This window comes from Erpetoichthys calabaricus, chromosome 5 (genome assembly GCF_900747795.2).
Source record: "Erpetoichthys calabaricus chromosome 5, fErpCal1.3, whole genome shotgun sequence".
Lineage (NCBI taxonomy): Eukaryota > Metazoa > Chordata > Cladistia > Polypteriformes > Polypteridae > Erpetoichthys > Erpetoichthys calabaricus.
Window position 1 is genome coordinate 66,406,146 of NC_041398.2, and position 18,453 is coordinate 66,424,598.

At 38.4% G+C, this 18,453-nt stretch overlaps 2 protein-coding genes across 5 annotated transcripts in view; one reads left to right on the plus strand and one right to left on the minus strand.

Annotated features, from left to right (window-relative positions):
* tacc3 (transforming, acidic coiled-coil containing protein 3) overlaps positions 1–3,162 on the plus strand; it is a 28,874-nt gene extending 25,712 nt beyond the window's left edge. For all 3 annotated transcript variants that reach the window (XM_051928674.1, XM_051928675.1, XM_028801607.2), the window contains exons 16-17: positions 1,782–1,902; positions 2,994–3,162. In XM_051928674.1, the coding sequence (XP_051784634.1) occupies positions 1,782–1,902; positions 2,994–3,071 (199 nt within the window). In that variant the 3' untranslated portion in view covers positions 3,072–3,162. The remainder of the gene's footprint in view (positions 1–1,781; positions 1,903–2,993) is intronic.
* A 423-nt stretch (positions 3,163–3,585) lies between these two features.
* Positions 3,586–12,370, minus strand: mrpl35 (mitochondrial ribosomal protein L35). 2 transcript variants are annotated; one of them, XM_028801613.2, is made up of 4 exons: positions 12,223–12,327; positions 6,752–6,929; positions 4,196–4,337; positions 3,586–4,047 (listed from the first exon to the last, which is right to left on the minus strand). In XM_028801613.2, exons 1-4 carry the CDS (start codon positions 12,248–12,250, stop codon positions 3,859–3,861), a joined length of 537 nt encoding a protein of 178 aa, XP_028657446.1. In that variant the 5' UTR covers positions 12,251–12,327; the 3' UTR covers positions 3,586–3,858. The 2 variants fall into 2 exon arrangements, with proteins under 2 accessions (XP_028657446.1, XP_028657447.1); XM_028801614.2 differs by having other exon boundaries at positions 3,588–4,047; positions 6,752–6,926; positions 12,223–12,370.
* Positions 12,371–18,453: the final 6,083 nt, after the last annotated feature.

An 18,453-nucleotide genomic window follows, 5' to 3' on the forward strand; every position in this document is an offset into this window, starting at 1 on the left:
TCAAATTTCTGCTGCCCCATTTCCAGTTCCTTCTCTGTAGCCATCTTTATTCTTGGGCATGTTTTCTTGACTGCTACATTTGTAACATCTGATCTGTGGTGCTGCACTTTTTTTTTTTTTTAAATCTTCTCCAAGCTGGTGCGAGAGTATAAATATGATCGTGCTGCATACACGTGCAGAGTTGGGTGGGTCTGTCAGGTGGGTCAGTGATGCTGCTGAGGGAGCAGCTCCTCACATCTGCACCCAATCTGGCAGTAGATTTAGAGTCTGCACAGGTCATGAAAGGGAGGGGGGGGACGGAACAGAGAAAGGAACAAGACTGAAGAAAAATGGCATTGGAGGTTAAAGGGAAAAAGAATAGAGGGCAAAAAGTGAATACGTGTGAGAGCTGTTTTGGGCAGTACAAGCCAGCCAGCTAGAGAGGAAAGACCATAGGATTGGCACTCTAGGGGCTGATTCGCCCCACTGTTTGTGTGGAGTTAGTGTGAGCATGGAGGATGACTAAAGGCAGCCAAGACAGGTGTCTGGTAGTGAGGACGCGGCTGCACGTGTCATGGATGAGCCAGGGAGACTAAGGATGGGCTGGGATCATCCTGTAGTAAAAACATTAAGGTTATGATGACTGTGTGGTTTTTAACCTCTGGTTTTAATGGATTTAATTATTGTAACTTTAATCTCCACCATCACCTTCATTTTATTGTATTTATTATGGATTAAGTGCAGCACTTTGAACATGATTTATTTTGGACTTGGCTGTTAATAAAAGCACCTTTTCACTTATACACCTTCCCCTTGCTTTGTGCCTTGTCTTCATTCTCTGGTTCATCCTGGTCATGACTATTTATGGTGTCTGGTTCAAGAGGCTCCCAAACAGAAGTAGGAGCTTAGATCCAACCAGCACCATCACGGCATTTACTTTTTGAAAATTCAAGTTGAGAGCTTAGAGGTATGGTTAATACCATGGGCTGTTAATCAGTACCCCACATCAGACAAGTTCAAGCCCCAACACTTATTTAAATAGTGATCCCACAGAAAAATTAGTTTTCATAAAAATCAGTGCAAGAAACTTTCAGTTGAATATTTAGACTCTTGCTTCATATTGTTGTATAGAACTACTACATGTAGCATCTTTCAATAAAATGAGTATCCAGGGCAAGTGCGGAGCATTCCAATATTGTGTAGTTTCTTTATATATAAAAACTAATACAACAAGTAAATAGGATTATGGAGGTGTGTAAGGGGGCCTGATTAATGAACCTCCATACTACATACACCAGCTCTTGTTCCATCAGAACGGTGTAAAGTGATATGGCAATTGTCCCTTTTCACTTCAAAACAGCTGCTTGAAACGAATCCACCTTTTATAGTCCCCTGAATAACATGGTTTTAAGTGATAGTATATAGTGGGTTGGACATTCAGTACAAACACAGGGGTCACGGGGGGTATGCTGGAGCCAATCCCAGCTAGCACAGGGCGCAAGGCAGGAACAGACCTCGGGTAGGGTGCCAGCCTACCACAGGGCACGCACGCGCGCACACACACTAGGGACAATTTAGAATCACCAATGCACCCAACCTGCATGTCTTTGGACTGTGGGAGTAATAACTGCTTTTTTTTTTTTTTTTTTTTCCCCCCCTTAAGTATTAAAGAAATGCAGTTAAAATGCTGTATCTTCCTTTGAATTTAAGGAATATTAATGTGAAAGCTTTATAAAGGTTAAATGAAAGTTGACTTTCTCCCCCCATCCCCCTCTTTTTCCCTCCCCCCTCTTTCTCCCAAGTGCAAATGAGGAGATCGCTCAAGTAAGAGCGAAGTTTAAGGCTGAGATTGCTGCTTTGCAAGCAACCCTACGTCGTGAGCAAGTAAAAATCCAGTCACTTGAAAGAAGCCTTGAGCAAAAGGTGAGTTAATTGAAGGCAATACAGAGATGTGGTTTGTGTATTTAACAATGCTAAATTTAAATCCAATGGATCGTTACTATGGCTCATTGAAAACTCTTGGCTTATACGGTGGAACCTCGGTTTGCGAGCATAATTCGTTCCGGAAACGTGCTCGTAGTCCAAAGCACTCGTATATCAAAGTGAATTTCCCCATAAGAAATGATGGAAACTCAGATGATTTGTTCCACAACCAAAAACTATTCATATAAAAATGATTAATACAAAATGTAAAGTAAAAATACATAAAACAAATTAATCTGCACTTTACCTTTGGAAAGAATCATGGCTGGTGTGAGTGAGTTTCTAAACTCTTGTGGGATTGCACCCAACGGGACAACACGCAGAAGAGCGTCCCAAAGCAATCGCAGTCTCCCAGCGCTGTAGCAGTTCGCTGTAAAAGCGAATCCGAAAAGATCGCGGACATGCTATAAGCACCTGCCGTTGATGGGTGATACAAGGAACATTATAAATGTGCAGGGCTCTGCCTGACTGCTGTGTCTGTGTAGAAAATAACTGCGCTGTTGCTGTTTCAAGCTGAATAAAGCTGGTGTTGCTAAAGTACTGAGACTCAGCTTCGTGTTTTTAGGGTGTAAGACGGGGACTCGCGCACACAGTCACAATGCTAATGCTGCAGTAAACACTATACACTCGTACGGATGTTGACTATATGAGGCACGCTGACTCAGACAGAGAATAGGAGACAATTGCCCACAATCCCACAGTGAGAGAGAACCATCAGCTCAGTTGTGATCACATGACGCTCAGCAGACAAAGTGTATACAGTACATACTACTCGTACTGCAAGACCTCGCTCGTTTATCAAATGAAAATTTAATTTTTGCGCGTCTTGCAAAACACTCGTAAACCAAGTTACTCGCAAACCGAGGTTCCACTGTACTTGATAAATAAGCAAAAGCAATGTTGGGCCTATTGTATACTACCTTGTATAATAACCTCATTTTTTTGAAGCTTTTCTACCTTGGGTTGAAACATTGCAGCTTATTTGATTCATAGTCATTCTTTGTAAATAACAAATTTCTGTCTTCTAACAGACAAAAGAAAATGAAGAGCTAACCAAGCTTTGTGATGAGCTCATCATGAATGTTCAGAAAAATGGAAGAGAGAAATAAATGCCTTTTTAAGTTTTAATTTTGAAGAAAATTTCTGTAAATAGTGTTGTGTAAATTTTGGTTAATCTAATAAATATTAAGCATTTCATCTATTTACTGAGTGCCCTAACAAATTTGATGGTCATTATCTGTATGTAAGCAGGAGGGGCATTTGTTCCCAAAGTCACTCTTCAGTGGCCACCCATAGATTCCATGAAGCGAGACCGATCACTAAGCCTAGTTTTTCCAAGCAAGGATCCATCCGTTCCAAGAACACCAAGTGTTTAACTCAAGATGAGCTTTGACAATCCATGATTTTGCACGTACTCTTAAGATTTAAGCAGACCTGAGAACACTGTCCAACTTAAATGAGGGCTTGAAGCAGAGGAGTTTGCAGTATCGGCAAATAGGGTAACTTGTGATTGCTGCTTAGTAAACAATTAGCTTTTAAGATTTGTACCATGTGTCATACAGCATGTTTTGGTGAGACAAGGACTACATACAATAGTAATTTTATTACACTTCAAGAATTACAAATGCCTAGCTGATACACTGAAGTGGGTTGATGTCCCAGACTGAACATTTTTTTGGGGAATGTAAAAATCATTGCAGTAAGATATTTCAATCTTTGATTTAGTTATGCAATTTCAAATGGTAGATTCAAAATTTTCAGCAAATATCCACAACTAAAATGCACAGTAAGTTCCTTTTTATTGGGGGATTATAGAAATACCTGTTTTTGGTGAGAATACTATCAAAGGAACCAAAGCTGTCTGTTTCACTACTAGTTTTCTGGAGAGGTTTAGTTTTAAACCTTCAGCTGCGGGCGATCATGGTATTTAAGGTAGGGGTCATTGGCAAACCAGTTCCTCCTCTTCCAGAAAGATGTGGTCATTTTGTCCAGCAATTTACTTTGTGTTTTGTTACAAAACACATGCTGCTGTAGCCGCCTCTTATGAGCAGGCTTTTTCTTCCAAAGTTTCTTCTTGTAACCAGCCTGCAAAATGAAGTTTGAGACTTATTTAGTCATTGTGAATTTTTTTTTTTTTTGTAAGTGAACTGCACTCTACTCAGCAAAAGTAGCTGTACACAGTTAAGCAAAAATGGTCTGGTACTAAAACTCCAAAAAAAAAAAAAAAACCTACCTTTCTTCTCAGCCAAAGGCCACAGTGCAGCCTTAGGAACCTCTTGACAACAGCCTTTGCAGACTTCCTCTTCCCTTTACGTAGGCTGTAGTAGGTAAGAGGCCTGGATGGCTGCTGAAGATTTGGAAGCAGAGGAACAACACTGGAAAGTAATATTTAAAAAAAATTACATGTTTGTCAGCAATTTCTAATAAGACCATGGTCTTCAGCTGGGTTAATCCCAAACATAAGTATATTAAAAAAAAGTCATGGTTTCATTTGCCTACACACAAGGTACAATTAGTTTTTACTGTTGAGCTTGGGCAAACTGAGCGTACTGCCTTATTTTGTACAGTAGGAAGTGCCCAAACATCTTCCCTATTCCCAAAGATTTAATTAGTGCCACAGGCAGAATGTTCAGCCTTTCTTTGTTATGCCTTTCAAAGATAGCATGCTACATTTTGGGAATTATTTTCTACTGCAGATAACTCGAGGGGCACATGTTGTGATTACCTGACATGAGTGAAATGCATGGAATAAGAGCCTCGCATTAGTACAGTGATATCACACATTGTTACACAACAACGTTAAAGCATGCTGTGCAAAAAGCACTGCCAACAAAAATTTATAAGTCAAGCAACACAGAAACTAAAGACTAAAGTTTGCAAGTTAACCTATCCAATTTTTCCCCCCAGTGTTTCTGGTGCCTAAACAGAAAACGTTAAAGCCAATTATGTATTTTATCACTTAAATTCTACCCCCTTATTAAAACCTGACATTTGGGACACCCTACACCCCTGCATCCACTTGGCTGATGAACATATGGAATGGAGTAACTAGTGAAATAGCAAACTCGATGACAGAAATCTAGGTATACAGATCTGCCCCTATTTAAGCTGATGAATTTTATTTTGCATCCAAAACAACTTTGCCCATAAACTGAACAATTACCTTTTCTGTGTAACAAATAATTGGTTTTATCATCCAATTCATAAGTTATTTACATTTCAACTATTAGTTTACAGTAACATGTTAGTACAACATTAACCTAGTCTTTTACATTTCCCTGTGACACATTACAGTTTAATCCTTCTCACGTTAGTTACTGACTCAATTAACCAACCTTGTGCTTTCTAATTGTGTGTGGGTTTAGGAAGGTCACAATAGTTCCTGCCTAAACAGGCAAGGCAGACACCTTCATTGTAAATTACAAGGAGCTCCCAGGCCATGTGAGAGGCACAATCTCTTGAGCAAGCCCTATGTCTCCTTCCATTGATCTATACTCGGTATACCTTCCTTTGTTGTGATAAGTGGCATCTTCACTTGATACAGAAAGCAATGAAACGGCACTTCTAATGCCAAGGCTACTAATGGCTAATTGCTCTGCCCTTGAGCAACTATCTGTGTTATCATTCTGAATATCTTCCTCGTGTAAGCACCTCTTGCAGAACACAACAGAATTGTATTCTGAATAGAATGGGTGGTGTGTACAGGTATGTATTGTATAGTTAATTTATTCAACACAGGCCTTACTAGACATGTGAACTATTAATTTTATAAATGATATTGCTCAGAACATTGTATTTCTGCATGGTCGTTTCTTGCATAGTCAGGTGAAACAAATATGTTGTAATGTAAAACTAATTTGAATCTCCTTTTGGCAATTTTAGCATCCAAGTATCATCAAGCAATGTTGTACCACCTTTACCCTATTCTTTAGGAAAGTCAAACTAAATAAAATCTTTTATGTTAAGACTCCACTAAACTTTGTAAGAAATTATTTGCTGAGAATTTTATTTCTAGTCTTAACCTTCCCTCTGGAAAGGGTCAGCACAACACAGCTTGCAATGATCACCACTTTCATTGAGGTAGCAGCTTTTTTTGATTGTAAATGTTGAATTATGTGTTTCTGAATGCAAGTACCTCTTTATACTACTTACCATAATGAGGAATTTAATTGGCTGAAATTATTTATTCTGACATTCTAGTTTCTTTATACTGTATATACACTTCAGCTAGACCATTGATCAGCTAACTCTACCGTGTCTGTTTTTATGAAAATTAACCATCTAACCATGACTATATTCCTGCATTTCATTTTCATTATCCCTGTAAGTACTACTACAGGATAAAGGTATATAAAGTAAAACATTCCAAGTGTATTATAACCCAGAGTAACAAATGATTATATTTATGATAAAATTAATCCTTGATTTTGTATACCAGCAAGCTAAACATGTATGGAACATCTAATCAAAATATTAACGGGTTCAAAAAGTAAGTACAGTAAGGCACTGCAGACATTAACTTGCATGTAGTGGTGTATTATCATACGATAATTCTTTGCTTATTAACTTGTATGCACCAAAGAACTAGACTGATCCATATTTAAAATAACTGTACAGTTACGTACGGTTGATTTTTTTCCCTTTAAAATCATCTGATATATCCAATTAAAATACCAGAACTTTGTATCTCAGCTCCCATGTAACATCAGCCAAAAAAAAAAAAAAAACACTTCAGTGTGCAACATCAACCTTTGTTTCAATGTAACATTCTCAAAAATCTCAAACTCACCTTTGAAAAATGCTGGGTGAACATTTCAAATGATTTGAAACTGTCATTGATGGCTGAAATGAGTGCTTAATTTCAGTTCTATGAAGACAGCCAACATTCAGAGTAGAAAACTTACAAGCACTCCGCCAAAGGTTGCACGTACTTCTCTGAGCCACAGAAATGAGGGGTCTCAACACTGCTGAGAACAAAATAAAATTGGCACACAATAAAAACAATCGTCATTATCTGTTCTGAGGTTAACATTAAAAGATATTTTTTTTCTCGATGTGATAATGGCAGCCTCTTTCTTACTACCTTGGTTTTTCCTCCTTAATATCCAAGAGGTAAATATCTAATGGCTGTTATAATATGCCCTCTCTTATATTCAGTGCTGCTGGAATAGGCTACACCCCCATGAGTCTCAAATGGATTCAATGGAAAAAAAATGAGGGATTAAATAATATTTTAAATCGGTCTTGGAGATGTAAGACGTAAATTCAAACAGACATGGGGAAAATGTGTGAACTTCATAAATATGGGCCAGGGGTGGGATTTGAATCCAGTATTGTCTTTCCAGAAGGCAGCAGTGCTAACTAATGAGTAACCCTGGGTAAAATGCATGTATTCCACATTTCCAAATAGTTGATAGATGTTAAATTGTTTTCTTTGCTATGCATAATTGCATCAAACTTATAAAATCATGAATATACTGAAATAACCCTGTGAAAATGTGCTGTTTTGCCAGTAATAGTTTCAGTTAATATAGTTAAACATACTATGCTAAACTGAAATGACGCTTTTAAAAAGCTGAATGCCAACTCCAGAGTCAAGTAGTTTACAAGGCATCTACACTAAAGAGACACACAGAATCTGATCTAATATATTATATACAGTGCATCTTCTTCTTTCGGCTGCTCCCGTTAGGGGTTGCCACAGCGGATCATCTTCTTCCATATCTTTGTCCTCTGCATCTTGTTCTGTTACACCCATCACCTGCATGTCCTCTCTCACCGCATCCATAAACCTTCTCTTAGGCTTTCCTCCTTTTCTCTTGCCTTGCAGCTCAATCATCTCTCCTCTGCACATGTCCAAACCAACGCAATCACGCCTCTCTGACTTTGTCTCCCAACTGTCCAACTTGAGCTGACCCTCTAATGTACTCATTATTAATCCTGTCTATCTTCTTCACAGTGCATGATTTTGTAAAATTCGCCTTCCATTTCCTAGATTTTAACTGTCTGTTAAATTATCCGGACACTTCAAAGTTTAACCGACTAAAAACTAATCACAGATGCCAGAATAGAGGAGAACATTTTAGACGAGAGCACGGAGTAATGCTGTCTGAGCTTAAAGATTGTGTACTAAAATACTAGGCAGGGAGTGAGGCCTGGAGGTGTACTTGAATCTACAGGATTGCAGACAGCCTCCTCACCGAAACTGTGATCTTAGGAAGGCAGATAACTGTAATAAAATCAAGCCTTTGTAGTAATAAAATAATCACAATCCTCATTCCACCTTGTTCCCCAAGATTCAGGACTGAATAAGCAAATGTATGTAGGATAATAATAAGAAGAACACATTACTAATCCGTCATCTACCATGTATAAACTTTAAATTACCTAACATCCAACCATTTTCTGAATCTGCTTTTGCCAGTTCAGGATTTGGGGCATACCTGGGCCTATTCCAGAAGGACAGGACACAAGATAGGAAATAATCCTGAATTAGCTCCATGGGTACTCATGGAGTCCCAAATGAGGCACATTACCTGCATTGTGAGGAATTGTCAGTTATGGCACTATGGCCATGTGGTGTGATTCCCCGAGGGTAATCTGGCAAGCAGGATCTTCATTGTTGAGGACCCGAGTGGCTGGACCAGGCCAAGGGGACGCCCACGTAACTCCTGGCTACAGCAGAAAGCGGGTCCTTTCCAGAGGGTGGGGCTGGACAGAGTGTCTGCCTGGGGTGTGTTGCCAACCAGGATCCCGAGCCGTTTTGTCCTGTGGTGGGTGCAGCAACGTGCCGTACCAGTGCCTGCTCTCCAACCTGACTACAGCAGCAAATTTTTAATAATTACCTGCAGTGTTACTCCTCAAACCTGAACTTTGAATGGAAGAAGCAGACTTAAAAATGAATGAAAGCTATATAATCAGTGGAGGAGGAATACAAATTTCAAATTTGACATTTGCTAAGAATGCACATCACATTTTGTTGTGTTGCAGCCGTGTGCTAAAATCGTTTAAATTCATTTTTTCCCCCTCATCAAATAACACTCAATACCTCAGAATGACAAAGCAAAAATGGGATTTTAGGAATCTTTGCAATTTGAAAAAAAATAAAAGCTGAAATCTCACATTGATACGAGTATTCAGACCCAATGCTAGGACAGTTTAAATTTGGCTCAGGTGCATCCCATTCAGTTGATCATCACTGAGATGTTTCTACACCCTGTTTGGAGTCCACCTGCAGTCAGTTTAATTGATTGCAGATGATTAGAAAAGGCAAGCACCTTTCTAGAGAAGGTCCCACAGTTAACAATGTGTGCCTGAACAGAAACCAAGCCATGAGGTCAAAGGAACTATCTGTAGAATTTGGGAAACAGAACTGTGTTGAGGTACTGGGGAAGGCTAAAAAAATTTCCCACTGTACTGAAAGTTCATAAGAACACAGTGACCTCTAGAATTCTTAAATGGAAAAACAACCACAACTCTGCATAAAGCTGGCTGCCTGGTAAGACCAAGTAATCGCGACAGTAGGGCACTGGTAAGAGAGATGACCAAAAACCCAGTGGTCAATCTGGCTGAGCTCCAGAGAACCTGTGCAGAGATTGGAGAAGGACAACCACCACAGCAACACTCCACTAATCTGGACTTTATGTCAGAGTGGCCAGATGGCACATGAAAGCCTTCTGGGAGTTTACAAAAAGGCGCCTAAAGAACTATCAGACTATGCAAAGCAAGATTCCCTGGTCTGATGAAACCAAGGTTGAACTGTATGGCCTTAGTCCTAAGCGTCACATCTGGAGCAAACCTGGTCCTGCTCATTGCCTGCACAATACCATTTCAACAGTGAAGTATATGGTGGTGGCAACATCTTCAGCAGCAGTGACTGAGAGACTATTGAGAGTTAAGCAAAAGTCAAATGGAGCAAAGCACACAGATATCTTTAATGAAGACCTGCTTCAGGGCACTCTGGACCTCAGACTGGGCTGAAGATTCATCTTCCAACAAGACAATGACCCTAAGCACAAAGTAAATACAACACTTAAGTGGCTTTGTGACAACTCTGTCCTTGAGTGGCTCAGTCAGAGCCTGGTCTTGAACCCAATCAAACATCTCTGGAGAGACATGAAAATATCCGTCCACCGATGGTCTCCACAGATATGCAGAGAAAAAAATGGCAGAACATTCCTAAATCCAGGTGTGCAAAGCTTGTCATGTCATACCCAAGAAGACTCCAGGTTGTAATTTCTGTCAAAGGTACTTCAACAAAGCACCAAGTAAATGGTCTGAATACTTCCTTCAGTGTAATGGTTCCTTTTTTAAAATTTTGGGTAAATCCGCAAAACATTCCTAAATTACTGTTTTTGCTTTGTCATTCTTGGGTACTGAGCATTACTTGATGAGGAATTTTTTTTTTTTAACTATTTAGCACAAAGCTGCAACATAACAAAATGTGAAGGGATCTGAATGCTTTCTGAAGGTACTGTAGATGCTGACATTGTATGAATACAAGGCAGAAATGCATCAATGAATGAAAATGTCTTTCTCAACAAAATTTTATCTAACAGCCCTTCATATAGAACCCACGCCCACTGACTGTACAACAACTGAGTATGGCACCCACTCTACTGAGGGCTGAAAAGCACTACACTGGGTGGTGAAGTTAGTGCAGAAAATTACATGCAAACAAGTGTCTTCTGTTCTGGATGTTCAAGCTGCCTTACAAAAGGCAAACCATTAAAGACCTTGGCCATCCTGCCTGGGGTCCCCTGTTCTGGAAAATAGCACAGGACCTTTAGCACTTGATTCGGCAATAGTTATTAATCAACGGTCATAAGGACACTCGACAGCAAATCATATTCACAAAAGCACAACTGTGTATAGTACATGAAAACTCAAAGCAATTTTACTGTTGTATTTATTATACTTTTTTGTCAGTTGTTGATACTGTATTGCAGTGACTAGTCTGAGGGAAGACATCTAAGTAAGTACTTCACGGAGCTTCTGCCAATAAAGTTGAGATTAACTGCCTGTGAAAATAATCACTGATCAATTACAAGAAAGCTGCAAATGGACAAAATGTGGTGGAATTAAGACCTTACATTTTTATGTTACTTTATTCTTAGACTTTCTGGCAGTGTACATTTTAAGTTTCCTTCCACAGTCCAAAGACATGCATATTATATGGACTGGCAATGTTAAAACTGGCCGCTGACAGGTGAAAGTGTGTGGTCCCCTTTTGATGCCCGATGTCCAGACCAAGGATTGTTCCTGCCTTGCGCCTCATGCTTACTGGGACAGGCTCCAACCTCCCCCACAACCCTGGTCAGTACAAGCAGGTTTAGAAAAATGGATGGATGGATGGAATAATAGAAGGGGCTATTTCATACCCAATTAAAAACTGTAATTAAATGTATGTTTAAAAAGAAATTAGATGAATATGTTATCCGTGCAAAATACTATTCAAATGCTCGGCTACAGTGGACATAAAAAGTCTACCCACCCTTGCCAAAACGGCAGGTTTTGTGTGATAAAAACAAGGAAACCATGAAAAATCCTGTCAGAACTTATTCTACCTTTAATGTAAAATTGCAATCTATACAAAGAAGGTGAAAACAAATCGGAAACAAGAGAAAAAAAAAGTTTTACTGTATATCCATTGTATAGTTTTGGATTTGTTTCGCTTTCCGCAACAATTGTGTTTGCTACGCTTTGAATGCGATCTGCTGTCTACAGAAACAGTACTTTCAAAATCTGAATATTTTGGTTCATTATTTGTTTACTATGAATAGGTGAATAGATAGATAGATAGATAGATAGATAGATAGATAGATAGATAGATAGATAGATAGATAGATAGATGTTCAGAGCGCCTAATATCTTGGTTTCGAATAAATCGATTTCAGAAAAGCAGCATGCTGACAGTGCAGTTAGGTGGGCTACTGTCTTTACCTTATGGGCATTAATATTACGTATTTGCTTAAATAAATACAAGATCACAACTAACGAGAACCCCACATGTTCTTTTAAATTGTTTTGATATGATCGATTGCTGCATGCAGCTGAAACAGACCATTGCAGTGAAAATGTCAGAAAAATGGGAACAGCTTCAATACTGTAACACTCTACTGAACACTAGCGTAAAACAAAGTGCAATTAAAAACGTATGCGTCAATCCTTCTTTGGCGTACAATAGTAACTGTAAACAGTTAAAGACTAATAAGCGCTATGTATTGATAACAGGCATGTACACATTTATTTGATACCGACCTGAAAGACTTCTCAAGGCGGCCGCCATCTCGATTACGTAGGTCACTTCTAAACTACGGCGTACGCTGAGAGTCAAACAGTACACCAGTGGACGAGCTCTTTGAATTTATACTTTTCGGTGCATTACTGCCATCTCCTGTTGTGGAGCAGTTAACTCACGTTGTATTAAACTTCAACAGCAAATATAACGTTACATGGGCGGGTCTGAAATCCTAACTCCGCCCGTGTATGTGCACGCACGCCCCTCTGAGCAGCGCGCCCCGCCCACCTAAGTTCCCATCAGGCGTTCTACGGAGAGAACCGTTGGATCCTACCACTAAGTCTCATCTTTTTAAAAAATGGAACTGTAGGATGTGTTTCTTTATTTGTATTGCTCCTCTTTAAACTCTGTTTAAAAAAAATTCATAAATATCATTTTACTGCAATTTACAAACAATTACGTTTTCCCTCTGATGTATTTTCAGATAGCACGAGGAGCAGATTCTAGGACTCCAAGGTTCTTTTTTTAATTTTAAATTAACATTTAACTCACAGTCACTTTTTTGTGTCTGCCTATTAAGATGTTTGTTGCCAACATAAAGATTCCCATGAACTGATTTCAGAATTTGAAATAAATACCAACGAATACACATATTCTGGCTACAATTTTTCAGTTTCCTTTTTAAAGATGCACATAATGAAACTTTAATATAAATATTTATTTTAGCCTGTCAACCATTGCAGCTTCAACTATTTAGTTGAGCGGATCATATAAGTTCCACTATAATACTTCCAAAAGTAATTTATATTTCAATGCTCTACGACACAATTTCAAATAATTTTTAATTAGTAAACATCTTCGACTGATAGGAATTTTCCTCTTGCTAGATGTAATCAGGCAAGATGTAATCATTACATCTTGCCTGAAGAAGGGGCCTGAGTTGTCTCAAAAGCTTGCATATTGTAATCTTTTAGTTGGGTAGTTATACAACAGCAGTCCTTAACCCTAGTAGAAAATGTCTTGTTATTGGAAAGATTTTCTCCACATTTTTTGTGATATATGCATGTTAAATAAAACTGTAATAACTATGTGATTTATATCTTGATCTACATCCTGTAAACCAGCCATTTGTTGTATGCTGTCTGTATTATGAAGCTTTTTGTTGAATTTTATAGTACTCAACTGGCAATTCATGTTTTGCTATTCCTTCTGTGCAGATCACACACCCCATGATATGTACATCTCACATCTGTAGCTAACCATCAAATCATGTATGTTTGCTTAAACAGCAAAGTATGAGAGTCAGAAGGTAGCCAGTATAATAACTGGTTTGGATCGCTTAACACAGGACTTTGGAGATGTAGGGCAGCAAAGTTCACCATTGCACCAAAATGTAACACCATCCCAAAGTGAATCAAGAAAAACAATACTGCCAACATGAAAAAGAATGCCAGTAGATGTGACCATTCTGCAAGAATTTACTTTTTAATTTACAAGTAATGTGGAGGCATTGAGATGTGGCCAGTCCTGATATTAAAAGAGCTCATTTTCTTTCCAATGTATTTTATTATCTTGTGATAGCTAACATTGAAATTTTCAGGATATGAAATCTGCACTCAGTAGGCAGAAACATGTAATATCAACATTTCTTTTTCTTTCTTTCTTTCTTTCTTTCTTTCTTTCTTTCTTTCTTTCTTTCTTTCTTTCTTTCTTTCTTTCTACATTATCTGTCTATTTTCAGAGTTCTTTAATCCAATTCAAGCCCCTGGGAGTCTGCAACCAAACCCAACATCAAGGAGAGCAGGCAGGCACCAGTGCCAGGTATAGACTTGGTGAAGCTCTAAACTGTGCAAAGTTTCGAAGCTCCTTATTAAAAAGCTATATAAGAAGGTCTCACAAAGTTGCGTACCAAAACAGGACCTTGGATCACCACAAAAGAATTGAAAACACTTATGTGCTTTTTAATTATTTGCTAGAAAGGTATGTAAAGCGAAAAATACAAGTTATTTTCAAAGTAATGCATTTATTAATTTCATAACTAAAAGTACAGTAGATACAAAAAGCCAGATACAATTTTAAAAGCCAAAAAAACAATTCTGAAGTTTTGTGAGACACTTAGCTGTAGCTTGTTTAGTTTATGCTTAAATCTGTTACTGGTGGGCACCAGCTGTGGATGGCGCACCAGTCCATCACAAGGCTGTAACTCATTTACCTACACTTGCTGCATGGCAATTTAAAGTGGACAATGAAGCTGAACAAAATCGGAGCAGCAATGAAAAAAAAACAAAAACACGAACACATCAAAATCAAACATAGTCATTGCCTTAGCTGGGACTTTGAACCCAAGACAGTATGGCAGTATGCTGATCTGAACTGGATTGAGTGGATGTGAAAATGGAGAGGTGGATATTTTTCTCTGTTAGCTACAGCAGTGGTCCCCAACCTTTTTGACAGCAAGGACCACTTTACTAGAAGCAAATTTTTCCAGGGACTTGGGGGGTTGAGGATTCGGGGCGGGTCTGTAGGGCAGTTTTATACACAATTTACATTACATTTCTATTATTATGAAGTTATTAAGCAGTTCGCGTACGTTTACAACCCGAGATTTTTCTTCTTTTTTTGCATATAACCAAAGACATGTCCATTGCATTTGTCATTCCAACAGATTGCACATCACAAACATTAACACTGTTATTGTTTTTTCGTGTCTGCTGTTTCTATAGGAGGGTGACAATGAGTTAAATTCCAATGGATGTTTTTCAAATGTTGACAAGCAATAAGCAAAAGGTATCACTGAAAACCACAGAAAACAAAAATATAAAAAAAAAACAAAAAAAAAAACAGTACGAGGAAAGTTCGAAGAAAGAATTTTTTTTACATTGTTTCTGTTTGGGGATCGTTGTGCAAATGTGTACAACTGAGCTGCGACCACAGATCTAACTGCTCTGCAGATGATTCATTCAAGCATTTCAAAGTCACTTCGGTGTAATGAAAGTATCTGCTGAATGTACTTCGTAGTAACGAGATTTCTATAGACTCGAGTCTTTTGGGGAAGCTGTCGGGACCATAAAATACTTTGTTGTAATACTCTCTCACCTCGGTCTCTCTCCTCTCTCTGCGCTGCTGCAAAGCCCCGCCCGCCAAGCGTTCTGAAAAGTCTGAGTGAGTCTCCGTTGCCGGCAGTTCTCTCGCGGCCGGCTGTCAGACGGACCGGAGAGTTGGGGACCCTTGAGCTACAGCATACAGTAACTACATAATTTGCACTTAAACTTTACAACTGAGAGAGACTGTACACCTCAGTGCCCCAGTGTGTGTCAAATATAGTATAATGATTTCTCTTCCATATTTTCATAAGAACATAAGAAATTTGACAAACAGGAGGGGAACATTTAGTCCATCAAGTCCATCAAGCTCCAATATCTCGTCCAAAGGTTTTTAAGGTTTCTGCTGCAACTACTTGGCTCAGTAGATTGTTCCAGATTCCCACACTCCTGCACTTCTGCACACTTTCTGGTTTCAGTCTTAAAAGCACTTTCCCCTTAATGTCCACTGATGGTAATAATTCCTTACATTTACATAGCGCTTTTCTCACGCAGGACAACAGACACAAAGCCATAATCTCCTTACTATAAGGCAGCAGTGCCACCACTGCACCACCTGCGTGGATATTCTTGAGTATGTGTTTCACCCTTAAGCCAAAAGAATTTGGCTAGAACTACATTACACTGGTCTACAACAAAATATTTTTTGTTTGCTGCTGGGAACTTCAGAGCAGCTCTTTATAAAGTTTTTTACACTGATTTCATACATGAAATCGGAATTAAGCTAGCACGTCAGGTTTTTGAAATACACATCATTGACGTTTTGACACTTTTGAATATCAATATAATGTGAATTTCCCCTTGGGATTAATAAAGTATCTATCTATCTATCTATCTATCTATCTATCTATCTATCTATCTATCTATCTATCTATCTATCTATCTATCTATCTATCTATCTATCTGTCTGGAGTTTGGACTATGTGCCACCAAAATTGTTTTGACAAACCATAAGACGATACCAGAGACACGTTAAAGCATATTTATGTCAATTTACCTCAATATAAAAGTGAGGTCAGCGTGCCCAAAAATGTTGGAGGCACTCGCTTTTGCGCTTGTACTGCACATCTGTCTCTCTTTGCAAGAACCAACAGTAGTCACCCATCATGCTCGGAGTGAATTTTCCCCGATATCAGTTTTCCATCACCTTTATATCTTGATGAAATCTTTCCCCATGCTCCTCTCTGACATCACTTAGATTTGGTGGAAAAAAGTCGAGATGAGAATGGAAAAAATGCGTCTTCAGTGACATTCTGGCTCCCATAAGCTAATATACGGTACTTTCAGCATATTCTCCACAAGCTCAGCATTATTCTCTGCTCTGTGACTGCCAAGAAAATTAAGGACAACCCGCCCAAATGCTTCCCATGCTTCTGATTCAGTTGGCTTGAGTTTCCTTTCGAACTCATCGTCAAGCATCAGTTCACGGATCAGGAACAACAAAAACACCTTCCTTAATTTTGGCTTCACTTTTCTCGAGACCAAACTTTTTTCTTAAATGCTGAAAAGCATCGCCGTTTCTGTCCATCACCTTGACAAAATTTTCAAAGTAATGGTGAATCTAACGAACAAAATGTCCTGAAATGCAATGTTATGTTTAACAGTAAAACCTCGACTTACTGCACCGTCACGTCTGAGTTGTGTCATTATGCTTTAGAGTCATATAAGACCTGGTAATCAGTAACAAATATTTTTTCTGCTAATTAAAAATTAATAATTTTTAAATAAAATTAATAATGACAAGGTAAACAACTCACAGCTGTTAGTAACGTGTGTTGAATTCTTTTATCTCAATAGCATTCCTAGTGGAATTACCAGTATTTATCAAAATGGTTATCCATCCACTTTACTGTGCAGTCACCCTAGTTGTCCAAGACCTGGAACATCATAACTAAAAACACAGGACGTGCTGGACGAAAACAATTTTCAGATTTGGAGTCAACAAGTGAAACCTGTTAAAGTACAGGTGAAAGACTCCCAGTAGCAAAATGCTTGTTGACCAGTTTTATCAATGCCTTCTGAGGATTTTGAAGACCTGGATTAAGTCTTCATGCAGTGTCCTCTACTCAAGACTAAACAGGTATAATTCTCTGTTAGAGTACGAGATGTCTTTAAGTCCCGGGATGCACTTGGTGGCTCTCCTCTGCGCAGCTTCACATGCTGCCGTGTCTTTCTTGTAGTGTGGTGACTAGAATTACACATAACACTCCAAATGTGGCCTAACTAGTGCATTATACAGTATATTCTAAGCATATTGTCTTTTGATTTATATTGAGCCATTTTTCATATTACCTTTTATCTTTATATAACATTTTATTTGTCTTTTTAATTGCTTTTCATGTATGTAGCAAACTGTAATTTAAGTGATTAGACCAACCACCCTGGCACCAAATATTACGTGTTTGATGGCTAAGAAACAGATGAGAATCTTAACCATTGTTGCACAGGGACGTGTAACTAAAAGAAGATAATGAAATTTTTATTTTATGGAGGAATGGTCATTTGTGTGTAAGAACTGACAGTGATTATCCAGATCACCACTTTGAACGTTCCATGAAAGTAAGAAGTTATGACATGTTACTAGTTTGATTATGCAAAATGCTGTACAAGAAGACTAAATTATAATCATCCCAATCATTGAAAATGAAGAAATTCAAACTATTCGTCATATCTGAAAATTGCTATGCCAAAGGATGCCCCTTGCACTCAAGTCAAATCTCGAATAAGCTTGCTGTGTCTACTGAGAGCTACTCTTGTTCTGCTTGAAAAGTGAGTGAAACAAAATTTGTTATTTTTATTTATTGGTTTATATTAACTAGTAAATTGGTGAAGTTAGGGAAAAGTATACACTGGGACAGACTTAGTAGTGCCAAGAGTATGAGTGAAACCTTACAACTCTAATTTATGAGACACGTATAAACACATCACTATGTTCCTTTCTACTACTAATGAAATTTATCAGTTTTGGAGCATATTGAAAATGCTGTATGCCCCAATTTATATTATTCATAAAATCACATCATTGTCTTTTCACACTCTCTCCTATCATTGAAGTAAATGTTAATACGTGAACAAGTTAACTTTTTGCACCATGGAGATCCAAAGCCACAACAGTCACATAACATAACCAATCATCACCTGTCCATCACA